Raw genomic sequence first — 23,627 nt, forward strand, 5'->3', positions numbered from 1 at the left:
TTATGATTATACAGTAAGTTTTATTACAATCCCGATCAGAGAGAGGAAACAATATTGTCATAACTACATCAGAACATGATAATTCAAAAAAATTGGGCATGTTAGATTATTGATTTTTAGCTTCTGGTATAAATTGAATAGTTTTCACAAAATAAATGCGTCTATAAAGATTCAAGCGTTATCCTATTCATCTTCTTGAAATTTTGGGTTAATAAAAACAGTTAAATTCACACAAGTTTCCATTATCATTTTACCCCCCCCCCCCATCATATTCATACATGTATATATCCATATTTTCTACATTATAATTCTATTGGTCTGTGTAGCATTAGCTCAAAAGCATAATAATGTACAAATACATGACTAAAACAGGAAAATAATCACCATAGCATATAGGTAGAAAGGGTTAATTTAGCTTTATATGCATGACTATAAATTATGAAACAATGCCAATTTTACACTGAAGCTTTCAAAACGAGAGGACAGGATGAACCATCCATCCCTCAAAAAGTTTGGTTTAAAAAGCCTGTTTATGTCAAGGTGGCATGAAAAAAAATTCACTTCAACCAACGATTTGTTTCGTATTCCATCCCAGCAACACCAAAATGATTCTAAATGTTGTTAATGAAGATGAGAGAAATAGCATCCTCTGAACTAACTACATATACAAGTAGATGATATCATGATTACTTCAAATAAGCAGACTATAAACCAAAAAAATAAAAAATAAAGAAACAATGTTTTACCATTCAACCCAAGATCATAATAATTTTCTTGCATCCTAAAATGACTTAACCGCTGCATCATTACATGAACAAGCCATTGTTTGACTCTTCATGAATAGCTTTGTATTTCAACAAATTCTCTCATTATTACTTGAGATATCCATACCCCTCTTCATCATCAATAGACATTAGATTTCATTAATATAAACATTAGACTACTGTATTCACATCATATGCTCAACACTGGTCGCATCGTCAATTAACAGCCAATGTGGCACGACACTCCAAATCTTCTGTTAGACAACGCCTACATAAATCCTCTGCATTTCAATTGGAAGGCTAAAACCACAAAGTCGGGATATAATTTCAAGCTCTTTTTCACCGATAAGGAATGGTGATGAAGTCATTACTAAGACTACAATTCTCAAAACCAACACTCGTATCTCTCCTTTCTATCATCATGTGGAATGAATAGAACATGAGACCAAACAAAACAAATCTCTCAAACCACTCCATTTGTACCAGACATGCAACAGAAAATACGCTTCAATTAAAACCCATGTTTCAATCCTACATTCATGAAGGGTGAAAGAAAAAGAGCATTCAATTTCATTCCTAAATTTGTTATATTACCATGGAAATATTACATGTAAATCTTTCTCCAATATAATTACCAATCTATTGCAAGGATCACAACATGTCCTTACTTCTTCATCCAAAAATCTGTTAGTACTCTATAATTAAACCAATAGCATAGAAATAAACATCAAATATCTTTGAAATAATAATAAGCAAGCAAGAAATATTTATTCAAAAAAAAAAAGATTACATGGATTAGTCATATATGTATATAGATTACCTATGAAGAGACCACCCTTTCAATTTCTTTTTTTATCCAATAAATTTACAAGCTCGCCAGAGCAGAAAGAATTACGTTAATAACTTTCTATTTTTTATCTCAATCAGAAAGAAAACAAAAGGAAACAAAATTTTGTTGCGAAACATTTTTTTATCATTATTTTATAGATAGGCATGGCGCTAACATAGAGAAATACAAGATTAAATTTTAAATTCTTATCAAATATCTACAATTTCTAATAACATGTCCCATTACTTCTTTTTACGATCCCTTTTAGCCATAATAACAAAAAAATAAATGTTAAAAGTACATGAAGTTCTACTCTAAAATCACTTTCCAAATCACACTAAGTAGTAGGAATAAATTCATATCACAACTCCTAAACAAAAATAATATGCATTACAACGCTCAGGGAAGCACTGATCTATATTTACCATTTTGCAAATTTAAGCTGTCACAAAAATCATAATGAATTTAGTCTACGTAATACATACAGCAACACTACCCAAATATTACAAAACTGCTCTGAGCTATAACCTTTCAGAAATATATAGATGTTAAGGCTTGCATACACAAACATATAATCATAGATAACATAAGTTTTGCTCTTTTAAAATGTAGAGATATGATAAATGGATCTTTATCACTCTCATATCATTGATTGGGGGCTATTTGTGAATCCTATCATAATGATTTGAATTCAAGAAGAGAAATATATTGAAGATAAGAAAGACTATTGCTGATACACTTTGTTTGATTTTCCATTCCTCTCCAAGGAAATATAAGCTGGAAAAACTGCATATAATTTCTTATCATTTCTGAACCACCACAACCACATATATTGGAATTTTCTCAAAGGACAAGAAAACATACAAAAAAGGATTATTTCCAGGAAACCTGTTGCATTCTTCCAATCTCCCATTTAAAAAAAAAGGTGCCCTTCTTGTTAAAGATGGCACTTGACAACAATATTAACATTTTTTCAATCATTTTGAATGATGCTATGAAAAAAATGAAAAATTTGATAATTCAATGATACACATACATTTTTAATTACACAAGACACAATTTCCTGTTAAAACGCAGGTTCAATGTTGGTACGTTTATCCTGTCAAAATGTTGACACAATACAAAAAAGTAGAAACAGGCAAAAAAATCTTGAGTAACTTTACTGATCCCTATCCTTTCTTGACAAGTAAGTTTAGTAAATTGTTCTTCAACATAGTTGTAATAATAAGTATTTTCAGACAAATTACTTTCAATGTAGATCTGGGAGCTTTGCTGGCTACATTATTTTTAAAAGGAGCTCAATATAGAACAAATGGTTTAATTATACCTGCTACAATCCTAGCAAAGTGCCTGGTCACCACAGTCCTCTCTTTATAAACACCAGAGCTTTTTATATTTGTGAGGTTTTATACAAATCAATGAAAATAAATCCCCTTACATCACATGGACAATCACCCAAATACCATTACATACCATCGTAATAAACTTCTTTCTTCTTGATTTTGAATCTAATATCATAATCACTTTGGTAGATTTCTACAGCAATAAGGATAAATGCATACACGACAAACATGTAAAAATTATAATATATATATAGTTTATACAAGAACAGTCTACGAAAAACATCCTCACTCCCCTCGAGCAGTTTGAAGAGTGATAAAAAAATGTTTGTAGTATCAACCAAAAAATCACCTGATTAATCAAGAGTAGAGTATTCAATCATTTGTTACATTAGAAAAAAAGCTTTAGTTACAAAGCAGAAATAGAATAATATTGTTTTCAGAGCTTTGGAAATGGTTTTGTTTTGGATAGGGGGGTTATTCAGGGACCTCGTCTGAACCTGTGCCGTCGACCCCATCGTTAGCTGAGCTACTGTCCATGGCGGAGCCCCTGGGTGCTCTACTGGATCTACCTAGGAGTCTAGAGGATCCTCCACCGGACCTGGAGACAGGGAGGAGGAGACGGAGGGAGACAGGGAGACAGGCAGGGAGAATCAGAGATCAAGGAGATGAGATGAAAGAAAGAAAACAAAACAATTAGAACATGATACAAGGATTGATACATTAAATAATTCACCTGACCTGAATAGGAAAATCATCAGTCCACTAATATTCTTTAAAAAAATGAAAAAACAAAATATCACTTTTGAACAGACCATACCTTGCTATTGACATGATTAATTTGAATGCAATGAAAGTGGACATTTTGGTTTCTTTTGGTAAAAATTATAATATCGTGACCAAGAAACTGATTCCATTTGATCTTTCATGCTGACATACAATACAGGCAGATTTTTGGACAATTGACAAACTGAAATATACATATAAACCAACAAAAATGACATATTTTCTATCATTCTTTTTTTCTTCTTCTTCATTTTTTTCTAATTTAGAAGAATTTTTATGTACAAAGAACAAGATCCTCTCTTCAATATACAGACAATACTTATTTCTAGAAAGAATATTTGAAACTTTTGTTCTTATAAATGCAAGAATGATATAAAAAACATACAGAATCTTAATAGGTAAATATATATTTGTAATATGAATTAGCTGCTGTGCACATAGCCATATATTAAATGCAGTTGGTGATTATTAAAATGATCTCGACCTCCATGTAGTTCTTTTAAGTCTAATATCCGTGCACTTAAACTTAAAATTGACAACAGCCTCTATGCATTATGCTTAAATAAATCATTCAGAAGTAAAATCTTGCATCTTCTTAAATGAAAAGCATAACCACTGTTAATATCAAGAGAGTATGAAGGTGAAAAAAGGGTAACTTTGGAAAATAAAATATTCTTAAATAAAATTTCAAAGATACAAAGTCATAAAGATTGAGGAGAAATTTTTTTTTCACTGTAACCAGATCCCTTCACATATTGAAATGATATCAGAAAAATCAGGAAAATATTCTTCTATATTTTTTGTTAATGTCTTGGTAATTTCCCCTAATTTGTTAAATTCCATTAGTCTGGATATGTATGAGCACAACTCTGGTTACATGTTAGCTTTCATGCTATAATCAAGGACGTATTTGGTCATTACCACTCTGTTAGGATAATAACATTTGTTTGGATCGTTTAGCTTTGCTCTGGTAACTGTAAAGCTTGGTTAATATTTGTGTCCATATTCCCCACCAAAAGTCTTCCAGAAGCATATAGGATTGCAATATGGGAGGATAGTAGATATTCACCTCAAAGCCCAAATACCAATTAAAAAATTGTGTAAAAGTCATGAATAATAAGCTTTCTCTCGAGTTATGGTGTTTGACATTAACAGACATCCTTTATCAATCAACGTGTCTTTCCTGAATAATTCTGGAAGTAGAATAGTGTTGTATTAAAATCAGGCATGATTGTAAATAAATAAGTTTCATCTACATTAAATGTGGAATGATTAAATTATAAATTACATGTACATGGTCATTAATTAATTAATTGGTAATATGTAAAAACTTATGTACATGCTATAAAAAAATAATACAAATAAAAATATGTGTTGATCTGGAGGAAAATAATGGCGAAGACTACTTCCTGGGGGAAAAAATTGTATGACTACTAGTAAATTGACATGAATTCTCTTTATGAAATAAATCATCATAATGAATAAAACAAAGTTCAGGCAAAAGTAGTTTGTCAATGATAAAGTTTGTTACATGTGTGTTCTTGGCTACTATATGTACAGTATGTAGATGAAATAATACTAATTTTAAAAATCATATTCTAGAATAAATTACAAAGATTAAACCTATAAACAGTGTAGAATGAAGTGATCAACTAAAATTGAATTGAAGCAGAATTGCAATATGCAGGTACTAGATAAAAAATAATAACAATCCTGAATATCAAATCCAATAATGTAGGATAGTGTGAGAAAGTAACAGCTACCTTGTTTCACCGCACTAAGTTGAATTTTGAAGAAGAAAAATCAGAACCATAGAAGGGAAATTCATTAAAATAATGCATTATATGCGTCTTCAATTCGCAACATACATGTACAAATATTTCTCTACAAGGAACAACAACAATACAGAAACTGTTTGGTATCAAATGAGGAAAGTCCAAAATATTTCTTTAAACTAGAAACATTCATGGACACTTTGATTGCAGACAGGTTGTTCTGTAGAACCACATGATGACTCAACACTGTACAAGTCATGCTTTCATATGAGCGATATCCAATATTCCGCTACACATCGGCAAACGCACAATATCACTAAATATTACCCAAAAGCTGTCATTCTGGAATTACAAGGATAGTATAATCAAGGCATTCCCTTCCTATACAAATCCATAGCTCATTATATTCATATGTTCAGCCCTTTGCATCCAGGGGTGTGTTTCACAAAGATCCTAAGTTGAACTTATCTCTAATACTTTTTTCACACTGGTTTTGCTTAACCCCGTACTATCCTTAACCCCGGACTATTTTGTTTAGCTTTTCACACACGCTGTTTTTATTCCCGTACAAGCGCCTATTCCGGAATTTTCACGCTGTTCTCACTGCAATTCGTCAACCCCGGATATCATGAATGTTATGATTGGACATACTTCGCATCTGGCCAGCTGCGATACGCTCCATTGCGTAGTACCGGACTATTTTTCGTTTCTGTTCTCATTCATTTGCTTGGCACCGCAATTGCAGGGTTAGCAGGAGTTAGCACCACAATTGCAGAGTAAGCCCTGCTATTTTGCAGGGTTAGTTAACCACGTACTATAGGTGGGGTTAGCCAACTTAAAACACTTTGGTAAAAGCCAGTCTGAACAGAAAGTGGAATAGGCTTAACCCCGTACTATAGGTGGGGCTAAGACCCCCCCCCCTTAACCCCACCTATAGTACGGGGTTAAGCAAATATTGCCAGTGTGAAAACAGTATAAGTTGGACTTAAAATTTATGGAAAGCCATTAGCATCCTTGAAAATATTTTGTAAAAGTTATTTTAAAAGGCATAAAATGTTGATTCAAATCATTCATGTTTTCTATTATCATGAGAGATTTCATGTTCTTGATGTGGAATTTATGAAAAGTCTAAAATACTTCAATGTTTGCTTTTGAATATATTTCATTATAAGGTTACAAATGGCTCTCCATAATATTTAAGTCCAACTTAGAGTTAAGTTTGACTTAGAATCTTTGTGAAACACCCTCCAGGTGAACTGTACATGTAATACATTAAGGCACATATATATTCTGTAGCAGGCAGACATTTGATGTGCAGTAAGTACAGGTTTCAAATGACAGTAATATTAATACAAAGCAACCAACATAAAAATAAACTTATAAGTGTAGTGAGGGGATGGCAAAATGGTAGCATAAACATGCAAGTTGCATGCTCAACCAAGGTAGGAAAATACAAATAAATACTGAAGGAAAATGGAACCAAAACGTTAAGATGATGAGGAGGCAGGTGACACAGCCCATGTGGGTTCGGTTTGACTTTGAGTAGATAACAGAGAAGCGCTTGGTTACTTCTTGGATGATAATTACAGGATTGAAAAAAGAAAAAAAGAAGCTTGATTGGGATGAAAAGAAGAGAGAGCTTACCAGACGAATGCTGTTTCATGTCTTATGGTCTTTAAAGATGAACACAAGGGCAGAGAACAAGAAAGATTAACACTCACATGAACGCTGATATTGGTGGTATAGTTTGAGAAGAGGTGAGTGGTGGTATAATATATGGTGGAGATGAGTTATAAATCATATGACAATACTTTGTGGTGGTTGGAACCCAAAACCTGGAATTTTGGTAGGGTGATATTGATTGCCTATGTTTACACCATCATTCTTAAACCTTCAACCTAAAATCAGTGAACCTTCAGTAAGTTTCCCAATCTTTTCATCCAATGAAACACCATACCCCGGTAAGTGGCGAAGTTGTGACTCTGAATTAAACATGGCTTTGTGCCAAATTGATAATGCTATCATGTAGTCCCTCATATTAGTTGTCACCTACACATAATATACTAGACAGGATTTAAAAGGATGTTATGGGTAGTATTAATTGTCAAGGGGGGGGGGTGCTCAGGTATGGTCCAGAGTTCATTATAAAGGAGAGGGATGAATGTATGAATTATGGTATGGAAAACAGGTGTAAAGGAGGCAACATTGTTAATACTTGACCTGCAATATCAAAGGGGACAACGAGGGGGATGGGGAGACTGAATTAAAAGAGTGGAGTGCAGTAAAGAGGATGTGCAGAAACAAATTTCTGTGCTGGGATGAGTGAGTGATTGAGTAGACGAATGAGAGTAATGGATGCAAAAATGAAATGAAACACATACATACTGTACATGAAGACTTCAAGGGCCTCATAATAATCACAAAGCAATTTTGAATAGATTACATTCATCAAGTTCATTTACAACTCAAAGTGAATGTGTCAGGATGCATTTTCACTGATGGCAGTTTGCAATCCCAGATAATTTCTACTCAACAGAGTTTATTTTCAAACTGTCCGACATTGTCTTTGAATTTGGACAATTCTTTATCTTTTAATGATAGCGATGCAAACTTAAAGCGAAATGTAATTGTAGCATGACCTTCTCTTGTGTATGCCATCTCATTTTTAAATTGCTTTGTCATAACTATCACAGGCCTCTCTCTTCTACCCCCCCCCCCCCTCCATTGAAACTGACTACCACAGCAGTCATTATAGTAACTTGTCCTCTTGAATGCCATTTCAAACAGATTGACTGCTAAACCACTGGACCCCACTCTCATCTTTCTTTCTTTTTTCTTCAATTTACTTTCAAATCCTTATTTCATTCTTAATTTCCCCCCCCCCCCCAAAAAAAAAAAAAAAAAAAAAATTCAATCCCTCAATCTGTCAGTTCTGTTGTGATGGACAATTCTTCATAAACATTACAAATAATCAGAGCTGCCAACCTCCAGAACAGAAAATCAGTAATCACAAGGCTCAAAATCAGTAATTTGGGGTATAAATCAGTAATTTCTTATGCGGCGCTATGAATCTAAAAAAACGACACGCCAACACTGCGCGGACGCATGATTATCTGAAATTTTTGGTGATTTTACTCACACAAAGATGTTAAGTATTGAATTTCAGGTCATCACAACACAGTTTATCATGAAAAATGGCTCCTATTCACAGCACTCGCTACGATAAATCATATTTAATTCATTAAAAAAAAAAAAAAAAAAAAAAAAAAAAAAAAATTTTTTTTTTTTTTTTTTTTTTTAAATCCGTAATTTGAGACAACATTCCGTAATGGTCGTTAATTTCCGTACCAATTACGGAAAATCCGTACTAGTTGGCAGCTCTGAATAATGCTTGTTTAAACCACAAATATGTACAGTAAAATCTGTCACGATTTTAATAAACCATGAGAGAGCAAATCTATGTTGCAAACTCTTGCAATTTGGTCAGGTTTTTCTTGATTTTTCTTTCAGTAGTCCTCATGAAAACAGAGATTTACAGTACGTAGATGACCTATTTTGGACTCTATCACAACTTTGAAAGTGTGCTTCATAGGACCCTCCCTATTGCACTTGAATAACAAAACTATGAAGCTCAACTCAGTACTTCATATTGAAAATCTCTGATAGCTAGAAATTAAGGAAAAAAAATCTCTTTTTTTAGTCCACACATTCATGCATAAACTGTATGCAAATTAAATCACTGCTGGAAAGAAGTATTAATAAAAAAAGAAGGAACAAAAAACTAAAAGTAAATTAATACAACAGCGAAATAACACCATCAGATTCATGTTATGACTTACATTGTGACTCTCACTATTCCATCAACTATTATCTAAGATCTACACAACTTGTTCTACATGTATGCAAATGAACCATGCATCCTAGTGAAATCTCCTTCTATTCCCAGTGTAATTAAGTCAGAATGTACAATGTCACTTTGGTCTGCTTACTGCATAGTACAGTGTAAGTCTTAAGTGGCTTCTTGCATAAAAAACTGCAATCAAATGCATGCATGTCTCAAACAATTCTTCTTGCAGATAGTCAAGATTTGTTTCAGTGAGAAGCAAACAGTTGGACGTTTTATGACAGTCTCATGTCATGTCTTTCCCCTTAACATGCAAATTATTTACCTTTTATTATCCATAAAAAAAGATATCTCGGATCAACCCAATTCATGTTTTGTTCAGGGGTCCCATCATGATACCACTACTACTACAGCATCATGCATTCCTGGTGTGGAACCAATCTTTTCTGGTTAGAACCGGATTGAACCCGATCCGCACAGAGGACAGAACCTGGCTGCTTACCGTAATTTGGTCCTGAGCTGGTTTAGCTCCCTCTGTAGGGCTTCGTTGGCCTCTGTCTGCTCATCTAGTTCACGCTGGATCCTACGCTTACCAGCACTGGCCCTTGAGCATTCTTCTTCACTCTCATCCAGCTGGCGCTTCAGGGTCTTAAGGCGAGTATTGCTCTTATCCACCTACGTAAGGCATATAATAATAATAATATTGGATATTTATATAGCTCACATACATGTACATGTATCTACCCTGCAAGGTGCTCAAAGCGCTCCAATATTACCCCGGCTCTGCTAGGCTACCGATTTCGGTGCTCACAGCATTCAAGGAATTCCTTCCTACCGGTACCTATTTAACGGCTGGGTGGAGAGTGGCAAATGTATAAACAGTAGGTCTTTAACCATTGTAATCAATTTACCAAATATATTATCTATTGTTTTGTGGTTCAACTATTCTGGCAAAAATTCTTTTATAATTGTAGCCCCAAATGTACAATTCAAGTACCAGGAACAGGAATGAAAAATTATTTTATAATGCTAGATCAAGTTTTCACTATACTGGGGGGTGTTTCACAAAGACTAAGATCGACTTTAAGATGGACTTAACTATGACAGGCCATTCATGCCACTAGTTCCTCTGACCCTTCCTGGCATTAGTTTCTCAAGGGACATACAAAACGTGGTCACAAATCTACAGAATTTACCTTTTTTGATAGCTCATTATTGAAGGAAAAATATTATCTAAAGATCACAATTGAGAGACCCATGGTGATAGCAACCAGTGTCATGAATGGCCTGTCATAGTTAAGTCAAACTTAAAGTCGATCTTAGTCTTTGTGAAACACTCCCCAGCTGATGTAACTGAAGTGGCCATTCGAGGGGGTAGCTCTCTTGTACATCAAACCTCTATTTAACATCCTACTGAAGATTGGACGTATATCTACAATGTAGGCGGCCATAGAGCTTATACTGACCTGTTCTTTGTACTGCTCGGCATGACGACGTTCATCTTCAATAGCATTAGCCATCTCTCTAGCTTTCCTATCGGCTCTCTTGGCCATCTTAGCTGCTGTGTTGCGCTCCCTAAAAAAAAGAATACATAAACACATAGGGTTAACAAGTCATACTATACATGTATAACTTCTAAAGGGACTTGGGCCTTATTTCATCAACCCAGTTAATTTCTAAATCGTAGATGACTCGGCAGGAAATCCATTTGAAATGTGTGTTGGTTCAAAATGTTTTCATCTCCAACCATTCAACTTACTTTGCAATTGTATTCCATATAAACTCAGAATACAACTGTAAGCTCAACAAGTTACTTCAAGTAAGACAAAACTTGGCAATGTTGTCGTGATGTAAACATGCCTGAGTTTTAAAAAAAACGAGCTTGACTTAATAACTGCAGTAATCTAAGATACAGCTTCCAGTGGCATGATTTATGTATCTTTAATCCAACATCTAAACTGTTCTTTTAATAAAATATGTGTGAAAGACAACAATGTACATTCAACATCGAATCATTGACATCTAAACTTTACCATCTGAATGTAGTTTGATGCTGTATAGATATGAAACTTCTGTAAATGAATGAATATGAAGTGAACAAATTAATAATGCTTACTTGGCCTCAATTTCAAGCGAGTCCTCAAGCTGTGCAATCTTGCTCTCCATCTGTTGGATGGTAGCCTTTGACTTGGTGCGACTAGCACTCTCCAGCTCAGCCATCTTAGCCTTCAGATCCTTGTTCTGTTCATTAACAGACAATCAATTAGGTATATATGATTATCATCATAATCATTGTCATAATCATAGCCATCCACCTCCCCCTCATTACAATCATCATTCTCATCATCTGACAGTCAACAGTCTGAATTGTAAAGCCTATTACTTTTTAAACATTTACTAGGTACTCCTCTGGGAACTTTTTTGTTGTAGAACATGTATGGCTCCTTCAAGAATTTTCCATTTTATAAACTGACTCAGTCATACACAAATTTCAGATCTGAAGAGGAAGGATGATAGAGTCCATCGTGTCTTACCTGTCTTTCAAGGATGTTCTTGGCATTCTCATTACGTTGATTGGATGATCTCTCAGATGCAAGCTCAGCCTGCATTTGCTCCATCTACAAATAGATACAAATGCAACGATTTATAAATCCATATGAATGTGACAGACATCTTTCATGAAACAAAATTATTTATTCTATTCCTACATTTGTGTGTTCACATCTTAAAGACATCCATCATCTGTTTCCTGCTCCTCCCCACATTTGACACCAATACACTTTCTGCTAACTTTCCCCACCTATTCTGTAACATCAACACCATAGGCAGGATATTCAAGAACTTTACTAACACTGGACATTTCGAAAAGCTCTTGTTAAAACTATACCCCACCACTATAACACAGGAATCAATGTAACTCAGGTGGGGTATCTCGACCCCACTTTCATTTCTCTTGTTAAAACTTTGAGAGAGCCACTAATACCTCACCACTATAACACGGGCACCAATGTTAACTCAGGTGGGGTATCCCGACACCACTTACGTTTCTCTTGTTAAAAACTTGGACAGAGCCTTGAGGATCTGCGTGAGAGATTATGATATTGGATTGCAGCTGGACTCTTCATCATCTTACGTAATACTAGTATAAACAAACTCTTACTGGGAAGGAAATGAGAAGTAGGAAATATTTATTTTACTTGTTTTAAGATATTTTCATGTCCAAAAGTCACTTATAATTTAGATGAAGACCATAATGAAAGTTTGAACAAAGCAAAATGACCCAGAAATGGCGATATAACAACAATTATCATCGTGAAAATTAGCACTCTTTCTCCCTTTCTCTCTCCCTCTATCATGCTTATCTCTCTCTCTCCCTCTCTATCACCCCGCCAAGGTCTCGGCAGGGGGATTTCATTGTATAACGCTAGTGTTTACTTTAGGCTCTAGGAGTGGTGAAAGTCAAATGGGGGTTTCAATTTTAAACAATGAGTTTTCGTCATGAGCAGTTGGCTTCAGGTGATTGTTTTTCCCTCCTCTACAACTTCTGCTTCATGTTATCAGTTATCACAACCTCCTCCTCCTCCTCCTCCTCCTTCACCTTCTCCTTTTTCTCCTCCACATTCTCATCTTGACATTCTACCTACCTGTCCAGTGAGCTTCCTCTCCTTCTCCATCAAGCCCTCCACCATGGTCTGCTCATCCTCCAGCTCTTCTTCCAGCTGAGAGAGCTTCTGTTCCAATCTTCTCTTCTCGTCCAATGCTGCAGATCCTTTGGAGGAGCTACTGTTCATCTCCTCGGAGAGCTCGTCACGCTCAGACTCGGCATGCTTGCGGGCACGCTCAGCCATCGCCAATTCCTATCGACAACCACAGACAAAGTAATAAGACAGTGTTTCTTATAAGCGTACAACTTGATATTCTGTCATTGCATTTAATCAGGACCAAATTTCAGACTTGTAGGTGAGCAACAGGCAATTTAGGAGAATCAGATCATATAAGATATGAAGAGGAAAACACAAACTCAAAGAGAATTATATCCCGTTATCATTTTTCAAGATTCCTGCATCATTGTGCTGGTACTACATTTCCAATGAAGTTGGCTTCAATGATGGAAGATCAATATAATGATTGAGCTTACTAGATGAACCCCTATAAGACAGCTTCATCACATTAAACATAGTAAGTTATTTATAGTACATCTCTTTCGTCTGCTTATGAAGTTTGCCCGGTACTGCTTGGCACCCGCCCCACACAGGGGTTTGAAATATTACCAAAATACCCACTGTTCTGCAAACTGCTATGGTAGAGCACTGAAAACTATATTCTAATATTCATACATCATGGATCAATTCGTTGAATCTCTGCACATACCTCTTGGAGTGTCATGAGTTCAGTCTCCATAGCTTTGAGCTTGCGTTCATTATCCTTGGCAGACTGGAAGATCTCATCTCTAGCATGACGAGCATCCTCCATGTCAGCTTGGTACTCTTTCATTTGAGTCTGAGGATTTGAGGGATTTACAACAAAATAATGATAATAAAACATTTAAAGAGCGCACAAACTAGCCAACATTAAACATATATTCTACTGCGCTATATACAAGAGCTCCTGATATGCTTAGATTTACAGTTATTCGAAAAGATGTACCTTCAGTTTTGATTTAAAGATATTCACAGATGGTGATGTGATAGTTAATTCATTTTCCCTTTCATAACGCTAACTCCTTTTCTGTAACATTCAACATTTTTCATCAACACTATCATTCTACACGTTCAAATCTTGGGATAAATTGATATTGAATATACAAATAATAATACCCTTAACTTCAAACATTACAATATGACAATAATCGGGGCAGCGCCAGGAGTGTCACAACGTGACGGACATGTGTGCTTTATAAGAAGCCACCATTATTATTATTATTATTACCAAAAGTTTCTAATATTACTCTAAAAATCGGAGGGTCTCATTTCCTTCTCATATACATACATAAGTTCTTTCCACCACATCATAATTCACATTGACACTTGTCCACTAGCTTTGCAAAATTTTGTCATACTTTTGATGATCTAATTTTGAAACACATCATTCCTTGTTACATTCATAAATGTAGTGTGTCTTCAATGAGAACATTTTTCTCTTAACGCAAGAACATTGTTAAAGACATGAAATTCTTCCTCTGAATTCTATCTATCTAATTATCTTCTCCCGATTAGGAGGTTGATTGCAACATCTCAACATCTCTCCATTTCACTCTATCTTCTGCCATTCTGGTGCACTCTTGCAGTCTTAGTCCACTCCAGTTCTTGACATTCTCTTCCCAGTTGATTCTGGGTCTCCCTCTCGGTTTAGTTCCTTCCACTCTTCCCTCCAATACATCCTTTAAGAGGCTTTGAATTCAGATACATTGATAGGCAGGACTTTCCTAAACACAAGGGTGGGTACTGTACCTGTAGTTTGCGTAGTTGTCTGACACTGTCTTCTTTGGTCTTGTTAGCAGCCTCCACCTGACTCTCAAGATCTTTGAGGTCCATCTCAAGCTTCTTCCTCTGGTTGACTGCACTTCCTCTCTGCTTCCTCTCCTCCTCAAGGTCAGCCTCCATCTCACGAAGCTAAAACCATCAAACAAATGTTCACAAAAGAAGTCAAATGCCTGTATAGAAGCCTGTTCATATCCCATGTTATAAAAACAGAAGATTAGAAAGAAAAAAAATATTATGACGAATACAGTAGGCTACAAGATATATTTGGATTCATGCATTCAGTTTATCATCCCAAAGTCTTTTTTTATTTAAATGTTAATATCCTCAACAAAAGCAATAACAAACTTGTGATTGATAACATTGTACACGCATACATAATCCAGTGAAAAGCATAACCCTTTACTCAAAATGTTCACACAATTAGAGGCTTCCATGATCCTACAATGGCAGATGTGCTCTGGTATACGAATAATACACAGCAGTAAGGGCATTAGGAAGAGTTACCCACACAAGGTACCTTTGGAACAGTCTAACACGCCCGAGGCGGTAACCAAGGGTGTTTGGACTGTTTTGAAGGAACCGAGTGTGGGTAATTTTACTAATGCCCGAACAAAATGATGTGTATTATTTGTTTTATAAGATTATGTTGTATTTGTTTTATAAAATGATGTTTTATAACATGATTTTGATAATGACCGGTCATGAATTTGATAATGACTGGTCCTTATCATTGGGTCATTATCCAAATTACATGTTAGGCAAAATAAATGCCTGGTCACATGTATGCTTTCAACCAATCATTTGATTAGAATCCACGTCATCATCTTATAATACTTCCTAGTTGCTTTTGAGATGAAGAGTGAAGGAGGTTCTTCTCACCTGTCTAACGAGAGCACGTCTTCTCTCCTCTGACTGCTCCTCCTTGGATGATGAATCTCTCTCAAAGTTAGCCTTAGCAGCCTGGAGATTGACCTCTAGACGAAGCTTAGCATCCTCGGTGGCCTGGAGCTCATCCTCAAGCTCTTCCATCTGGGTACGCATTTCCTCAATCTGAGTCTCCAAAGCTTTCTTAGCCTTCTCAAGCTCATGGACCTAACAGATCAACCAAGGAATAGCGATAAGAAACCTTAGATATACTATTCTTTTTAACAGTGTCTATCAACACTAGACTTGTCATTTTCAAATAGAGTTATGAATATGTCCGAAGGGCTATCTTGGCCTTTTTGAGCACAGGCATCTGAAAGGTGAAGAAGAGAATACTGATTTTTTTTATAAATTGAATTTTCTTTTATAGTAAAGTTTCCTTCATTGTCCTACTATGTTTTCACAGACAAGACAGAATTTAGATCATTAATAAGTGGTCTCTGATCCAGCATATTTTTTATCTTACGATTTTCATCTTTTGCTAAAACAAATTCATCCTGTTGAGTGCTATACAGCTTGCATGTTCTCTGTTATTCACTGGTCATGGCTACTTACACTCTTGCCAACATCATCCTTTGATGAGACAAGTTCATCCAGCTCAGCGTACTGTGTCTTGCGTATCCTCTCACTCTCCTGTAGGCTCTCCTGGAGTTCCTCCATCTCTCGGTTCAGATTCATCAGCTGAAGAAACAGCAAGAAAATAGAATAGGTGTTATCATTCAACTCAAGCAAAGATAAACACTTAAAGCCTATCTGCACACGTTTGGCCGGGAGGGATTAGACATCCCTGCAAGGTTATCTCATCAAATCAGCTCTCAATTAACATAAGAAAAAGAGGATCATGGGGGACCAATGGTCACCGATAATCATAAGGCTTTGTCTGCTATATAGAGGGCACAAGTAGTTATAAGTAGTGGAGTGGGGCTTTAAATTAGCACCAACAGCTTGCTAACAACGATAATAAATCCTCAAAAGAGCTAAGACAATATGTGGCTGTGTTATGCCATATCGATATACAGCTACAGGATCCATAATTAGAAGTGCAGTTTTAAAATTTAACTTTAGTGGAACATGAACAACAACATACCACAAAGCATGAACTGATCAAGTGCCTTGTATCCCAATGGAAAATGTGCTACATAAAAAGCAATGATCATAATCATTGTTATTGTAGGACTGCATTAGGCTGTATGATCATCAGTGGGTGTTCCATAAAGATCCCAAGTCAAACTTAACTCTAAGTTGGACTTAAATATTATGGAGAGCCATTTGTAGCCTTAAAATAAAATATATTCAAAAGCCAAAATTTAAATAAATTCCACATCAAGAACATGAAATCTCCTTGATAAAAGACAATATGAATGATTTGAATCAACATTTTATACCTTTTAAAATAACTTTAATGATGCTAACTGCTTTCCATAATTGTTAAGTGCAACTTAGAGGTAAGTTCAACTTAGAATCTTTGTGAAACACGCTCCAGATCCGATGGAGGGTCCTGTCCTACCTTTGTTTCTTTGTCCCTAGATTCCTTAGACCTCTCATCAAGCTCCTGCATGATGCGTTCCTTCTCAGCCTTCTCTTCATTGAGCATGCTGTCAAACTTCCTCTGCTTCTTCTCCAGAGCCGTCACACTCGCCTTCTCCCTCTCAAGGTTCAGGGTCACATCATCACACTGTTTCCAACAAAAAGAATCAAAGATAAGAATGAATCCCGATCATTGCAAAAGAAACCGTCTGGAAGCAATTTGGAAAGGTTTATTTAGTATGTAATGCACAAATGACTGTATGAAGTAAATATATCTGTAAGTGATGTACACTGTAAAGTTTTGAAATGATTGAAATCAAAAGTGACTGACTCAATCTTGCTGAAGATCACATGCACTACACACAAATGGGTTTATGGGACTACACACAAATAGTGGTCCAAACTTTTTAGATAGATGTTTGTCATTTATCAAATAAGAGTAAAATCATTTTCCCAAGAATTTCTACAATAATATTCTTTTTAACTGATATACACATACCGAGAAAGTTCACAAATTATTTTCTATCTTTGCCAGAACTCAAACTTCTCTTTAAAGATATATCAGCTAAACAATAATGTGTGGAAGTACAGTAGTATGGCTCATTCACTTGAGGTCGAGGGTTCAAATCCCTGCCAAGCACTAACATTCCTTAGCAAGATATAAATCTACATAAGCCACTTATCACTCAAGTGTACATGTAAATGAGTACATGGTATGCTTTAAGCACTTGATTGCATTTGATTAGCTTTGAACATGTTTTGTACAAGGAGATTCCATAACTCTCCTTCCACTGGAAACCTGAAATTGGACAACTGTTCTTGATAATATGTTTCATGAAACATAGCCCAAGTTTAGGAAAGTTCCTTACAAGAAAAATCGAATCACACCACTCAACATTTCATTCTGCAAAGTTTCATGCCATGTACACAGTTTGATTATGATAATGTACTGAGGGAATTTTCAACCCACTGCTTTTTTTTTGGTTACCCTTTTTTTCCTTATCTATTATGTTACTGTAATTCACACGGATCACCCCAATTTTAAGAAATCTACATTGATTACCAGTACGCCAGAGAATAACATTCAAAATCTTGCTGATTGTATATAAAGCACTTCTTGGTCAAGCTCCCACTTATATCAAAGAACTGTTGAATTTCAAACCTAATCAACACAATCGCAACTTGCGCAGTTCCCGAGATACTTTGTTGCTACAGATCCCATCTATCAAAACAAAAATAACGCTAGGTGATCGAGTATTTGCTTGTGCAGCCCCAAAACTCTGGAATAACTTGCCATTTGAAGTCAGGAAATCACCATATGTAAACGTCTTTAAGTCAAAACTGAAAACACATCTTTTTCATCAACTGTACCGTAAATCTAAGCATATCAGGAGCTCTTGTAGCGCAGTAGAATATATACCTAATGTTGGATAGTTTCTGCGCTCTATAAATGTACTATTATTTATTTATATTATTTATTTATTTGTAATTGTATTTGATGTAAGTTTTTTATTGATTTGGAAAAATAAAACAATTGAATTGAAACTAAATTGAAAATTGAAATCATTCAGAACACGGAATATCCTTAATCTTGTGATTGCCCGGCATAGCAAGGCAGCATCCATGACTTACCTCAGCCTGGAGCCTCTTCTTGGTCTTCTCTAGTTTGTCTGAGCTGAGCTTCAGTTCCTCGTTGGCGTTATTCATGGCCTCCATCTCCTTGACCATCTTCTTGCGGTATTCCTCTGCTTGGTCCAAAGAGTTGGAATCATCCTCGACCTTCTTCTTCAGATCGGACACCTGCAAGGACGGGATAAGATCTTGGTTTAGGTACTATTTACAGACGGAAATTAACTGATAACATATCGTCGGTGGGGTGACAAAACCTCGTATCTCAATTTTTTGAGATTTTGATTTTTTTTTGCATAATTTTGTATCTAATGGCCTACGACACCACCTGATAAATCCATTGAACGCCTCCTGTCTCAGTTTTTTCACAAATTCCAAACAAAGGACGGTGTCACAGCACTAAATCTGTTGAGACAGGAAAGGTTTTTGCGCTCTCCTGAAAATTCATGATTTTTGAGATACAAGGTTTTGTCACCCCACCGACGATATTACGATACATAAAAACCTCCAAAACCACCTTTTTCTATACAACATTCATAATTGATTGGAATTTACTCCATTTTATATATCAATTGTTTGCACAATAAAGAACATAGTTGACAAAGTACATGTAAGTTCAAAATTGTGAAATGACAAAGGAACCCACTGGGAAGCATAGCCTGTTTTTGTAGGTTCCCAAGAATAAATATAATTTGAACATTATTTGCACAAATCCTTTTTAAGTGTCTAAATCATCAAACTATACAAAAAGAACAGAATTACAAAATGGGACCCAAAGGACAGGAAACTGACATAAGATAAGACAGGACATAACAACTAAAATTGTCTACATATAGGTGGAAGAAACCCATAAGACAGATTCAAAAACATAGGAAGAAAGAACAGATAGAGAGAAGATGACTGATAAGGGGAACATTAAAATGAACATACTGTACCACCCAAAAAAAGAGTTAAGAGATAGATTTTATACAAAATATGTAGATGGGAAAATAAATGGAGAAATGTTAATATAAAGATATGAATATATAGGGACACAGAGGCAGACACACAGACAGGTAGGGCAGACAGATATACATAGAAAGACAAACGAGTAGATATATTGACTGACAGAGAGATAGATAAATCAATCAATCAATAGATATATACATGGACACAGATAGGAACAAGTAGATATTGACTGACAGAGAGATAGATAAATCAATCAATCAATAGATATATACATGGACACAGATAGGAACAAGTAGATATTGACTGACAGAGAGATAGATAAATCAATCAATCAATAGATATATACATGGACACAGATAGGAACAAGTAGATATTGACTGACAGAGAGATAGATAAATCAATCAATCAATCAATAGATATATACATGGACACAGATAGGAACAAGTAGATATTGACTGACAGAGAGATAGATAAATCAATCAATCAATAGATACATGTACTCTGATAGGAAGACAAGTACACAGACAGAGCAAAAGATAAGTAAAACAATATAAAAAGAGAAAGATGTAATTCTAACCTGCATCTGGAGAGTAGAAGCCTGTCTCATGGCATTACTCTTGGCCTGTTCCTCTTCCTCTAGTTGCTCCTGTATTTGATCCTTCTCGGCCTCCATAGCTCTGAGCTTGGAATTGAGCTCTAGCTTCTGTCTGGTCTCCTCGTTGAGGTTCTCCTGTATCTCAGTCAGCTGACCCATCAAGGAGTTGGATGACGATGTGGCCTTGGATGCCTTGCTCTCAGACTCCCCAAGGAGAGCATTAAGGCTCTCCACCTCGGCCTAATAGACAAGTAAACCAAGGCAACACATTACATTTTATTGCTACATTAGAAATTCCACATTGACACATGCTATAATCAGTTTTAAAAAAAGCATTGATATATTAATTGTGGAGTCAAAAATTGCAAAAGTTGTTCATGATTTCCTATTTTAACCTAAGGAAAATTGATGTATACACTTCAACATCACTTCAAGCTTCATCCTCTAGCTATTCCCTAACTAACCTTGTAAATTCAAAATTTACATCAATAAAAATGCATGTCACCTTCATTTAATCCAACGACTTCTGAATGATCTTGCTTCCCACAGACTTTAATACAGGAGTAACCTAGTTCCCGTAGGCAATCAATACATTGGAGAATCATACTTTTTTTTTTGGGGGGGGGGGGGGGGGGAGGTTCTTTTCCAGGGATGTTAGTCTATGTATGTTTCATGTAATAGCATTTACCTTTAAACAAAAATTTTATCCATATTATATCAAAATCAATCAGATTTGGTGAATCAGCCATTCTGACATGAACCCTAATCTTTGCCAAGTGGCGAACGTTTATAGTGGATCCAGCCTTACCTGGAGCTTAACAGTCTTCTCCACGGAGTCTGTCTTGGCTCTATCATTCTCCTGCAGTCGGACATTCAACTCAGCAAGCTGTGCTTCAAGGTTCTTTCTCTTCCTCTCAGACTCCTGCTTAGCTTGGGAAGCTTGCTTCAGATCACTGCTCAGCTCAGAGTTGTTGCTCTCCAGGCTTGACTTGCTCTTCTCCAATGAAGATTTGGTCTGGTGAAAAATACAGCATTCAAACACAGTTAATACTTATTTGAAACTTCTGGAACTCAAAGGGCTTCTTTTTTTTTTTTTTTTAACTCTGAGTAAAATATTAGTACTGTAATAAAGTACAGTATAGCATATAACTCCACTGGCATTTCGCTGTTGCTGATTAATTTTACAGACATTTATCATTCACGCTTCTTGAGAGTATACTGGTCCATGGCCTTCAACTCAAGAAACTCATGATGGGGTGGTATTCCGGTAGCGCGTACTAAGTTAGCGCGTACTAAGTTAGTCCACACTTTTATGGAGTGCCAGTTGCCAACTCATTTACAGTGTACAGATTATTTTAATCCTTCAATGAAAAGTGTCCAAAAAATTAATTTTGCAATGAAATGGGAAGAAAAAGATAATGAATATGAACTGAATTTTAACAAAGTCTTTGGTAGATTATCTTTGTCATGAATATTGAAGGAGGAAGATGAAACCTAGCATTCCATAGAAGTGTGAACTAAAATTCTTGTTTAGTCTGGACTTAGTCCTGGCTTAACTTATGAGAATACCACCCCATGTTTGTTGTTTGTTGGATTAGTATGGGTCTTGGCAGCATGCAGGGTAGTTTCAGCTACACATTTTCAGCCGTTTCAATCCCACTTAGATATTAGCATGGAAAAATAGAGATAGAGCTTGAACGTAATAATGAAATTATGACATTATCTTAGTAATTGTTAAATGGGCAAACACTGTCAAAAGAATATGTGATGGAAACACAAACCTTGCTCGAATTTATCACAAAAAAAAGCTTCTACTACTACTACTACTACTATAGCTTCAACAATAGATTCCTCAAATACCTTGAAAAGTACATACACAAAACGTGTGAAAAGCTTATTAATCCTAATTTAATACGACACTGAAAAGTTCAAAGTATTTTTTTTTCCCCTGGTCATTCAATCCAACGTAAAATTAGACAAAGCTTAACAACCTCGGGCCATTTTCTTACTTTTTCTTACCTTTTTGACAAAATACAACTCTTTAGGGTTAGGGTTGGAGGATATTTTGTGATCTACTCTTGCCCTCTCATTCATGTGATAACTGACCTACGCTTAGGGTTAGGCTAGGTCAGATATGGCACGGTAAACCTCTGGAAAAAGCCGCCACTTTTTTTTTTTTTACATTAACAAGTAAGAAGAAGTGGCAACTGTGTGCAACAAAGGACTTGCACATATTGACTAAGCTCTGCATTATAACATTCTGAAATGTGAAAACTTTACTGAATGATCGAGCCCAAGAGTTGGGTTAGGGATAGGGTGAGGATAGGGTTGGGGTTAGAAACTGATCCGTCTCCTACCTTCTTGACATTATCCAACTGTTCATTGAGCTGTTCAATGGCGCTGTTGTGCTTGTGACGGAGGTCTTGGATGGTCTGTTCATGGGTCTTGCCACCAACCTCTAGCTGCTTTTTCATATCCTGCAGCTCAGATTCTCTGCGGTTTCGCAGATCCTGAGCAGCTGTAGTGCTGTCGATGGAATCCAGAAGCTCAGATTTGATGGCCTCAAGTTCCTGGAATATAGAGAAGGTTTGGGGTTTGTTGATTAACCGACAGCTTTCTGGATAAGTGACATTAGGGTAACTCTGGTACGTAGCTTCTCAAAGTGCCATAGCTTAACATTTACTTTACTATGTCAATCTTTCAGAAAGGTAAAAGGCCTAAGGCAATAATTTCCTGTTTTCTTTATTCTGCGAGGAGTTATTGTGCGTTGCAAGTTAATATTTCTTTTGAAAAATTTGGGTGACAAAATTGCACTGAAAACAATAACAACAAAAATAGAATTATGTACAAAAATACAAAATACAGTCACACCTGTATTAGTGGCCACCTCCCTGTACAGTCCACTGGTCTATTAGTAGTCATTTTTGTTTGTCTCTCTCAAGAAAGAAATGTTTGTAGTAGAACTTGTCTTGACGGGTCATCTGTTTACAGTGGCCACTTTCTCTGTTTTCCGCAGGTGGACTCAATTAATTCTTTGAAATGCTAGAGCGCCGTAATGGCAGCACAGCTAAAGCTGGAGTAATAATATCCAAGTTTGGAAGCGCTTAGTGATTGTAATAAGCACTATATAAAAACTGAGTATTATTATTATTATTATTAGACAGGTTTGACTGTTTCAATCAA

At 35.9% G+C, this 23,627-nt stretch overlaps 1 protein-coding gene across 6 annotated transcripts in view; it reads right to left on the reverse strand.

Annotated features, from left to right (window-relative positions):
* Positions 1 to 23,627, reverse strand: part of LOC373225 (myosin II) — a 113,935-nt gene continuing 90,308 nt past the window's right edge. For 4 of the 6 annotated variants that reach the window (XM_030983972.1, XM_030983970.1, XM_030983969.1 and 1 more), the window contains 15 exons: positions 22,802 to 23,014; positions 21,253 to 21,459; positions 20,427 to 20,684; positions 18,905 to 19,072; positions 17,253 to 17,420; positions 16,301 to 16,426; positions 15,701 to 15,913; positions 14,789 to 14,950; positions 13,710 to 13,838; positions 12,983 to 13,195; positions 11,873 to 11,956; positions 11,455 to 11,579; positions 10,805 to 10,913; positions 9,841 to 10,013; positions 1 to 3,534 (listed from right to left, as the gene is read on the reverse strand). In XM_030983972.1, coding sequence (XP_030839832.1) covers positions 3,411 to 3,534; positions 9,841 to 10,013; positions 10,805 to 10,913; positions 11,455 to 11,579; positions 11,873 to 11,956; positions 12,983 to 13,195; positions 13,710 to 13,838; positions 14,789 to 14,950; positions 15,701 to 15,913; positions 16,301 to 16,426; positions 17,253 to 17,420; positions 18,905 to 19,072; positions 20,427 to 20,684; positions 21,253 to 21,459; positions 22,802 to 23,014 — 2,472 coding nt within the window. In that variant the 3' untranslated portion in view covers positions 1 to 3,410. Of the gene's footprint in view, positions 3,535 to 5,482; positions 5,497 to 7,138; positions 7,168 to 9,840; positions 10,014 to 10,804; positions 10,914 to 11,454; positions 11,580 to 11,872; positions 11,957 to 12,982; positions 13,196 to 13,709; positions 13,839 to 14,788; positions 14,951 to 15,700; positions 15,914 to 16,300; positions 16,427 to 17,252; positions 17,421 to 18,904; positions 19,073 to 20,426; positions 20,685 to 21,252; positions 21,460 to 22,801; positions 23,015 to 23,627 lie in introns of all 6 variants that reach the window. The other 2 variants (XM_030983973.1, XM_030983974.1) reach the window with 2 other exon arrangements.

The sequence above is a fragment of the Strongylocentrotus purpuratus genome, unplaced genomic scaffold (assembly GCF_000002235.5).
Source record: "Strongylocentrotus purpuratus isolate Spur 01 unplaced genomic scaffold, Spur_5.0 spur5_scaffold_14, whole genome shotgun sequence".
Taxonomy (NCBI): Eukaryota; Metazoa; Echinodermata; class Echinoidea; order Camarodonta; family Strongylocentrotidae; genus Strongylocentrotus; species Strongylocentrotus purpuratus.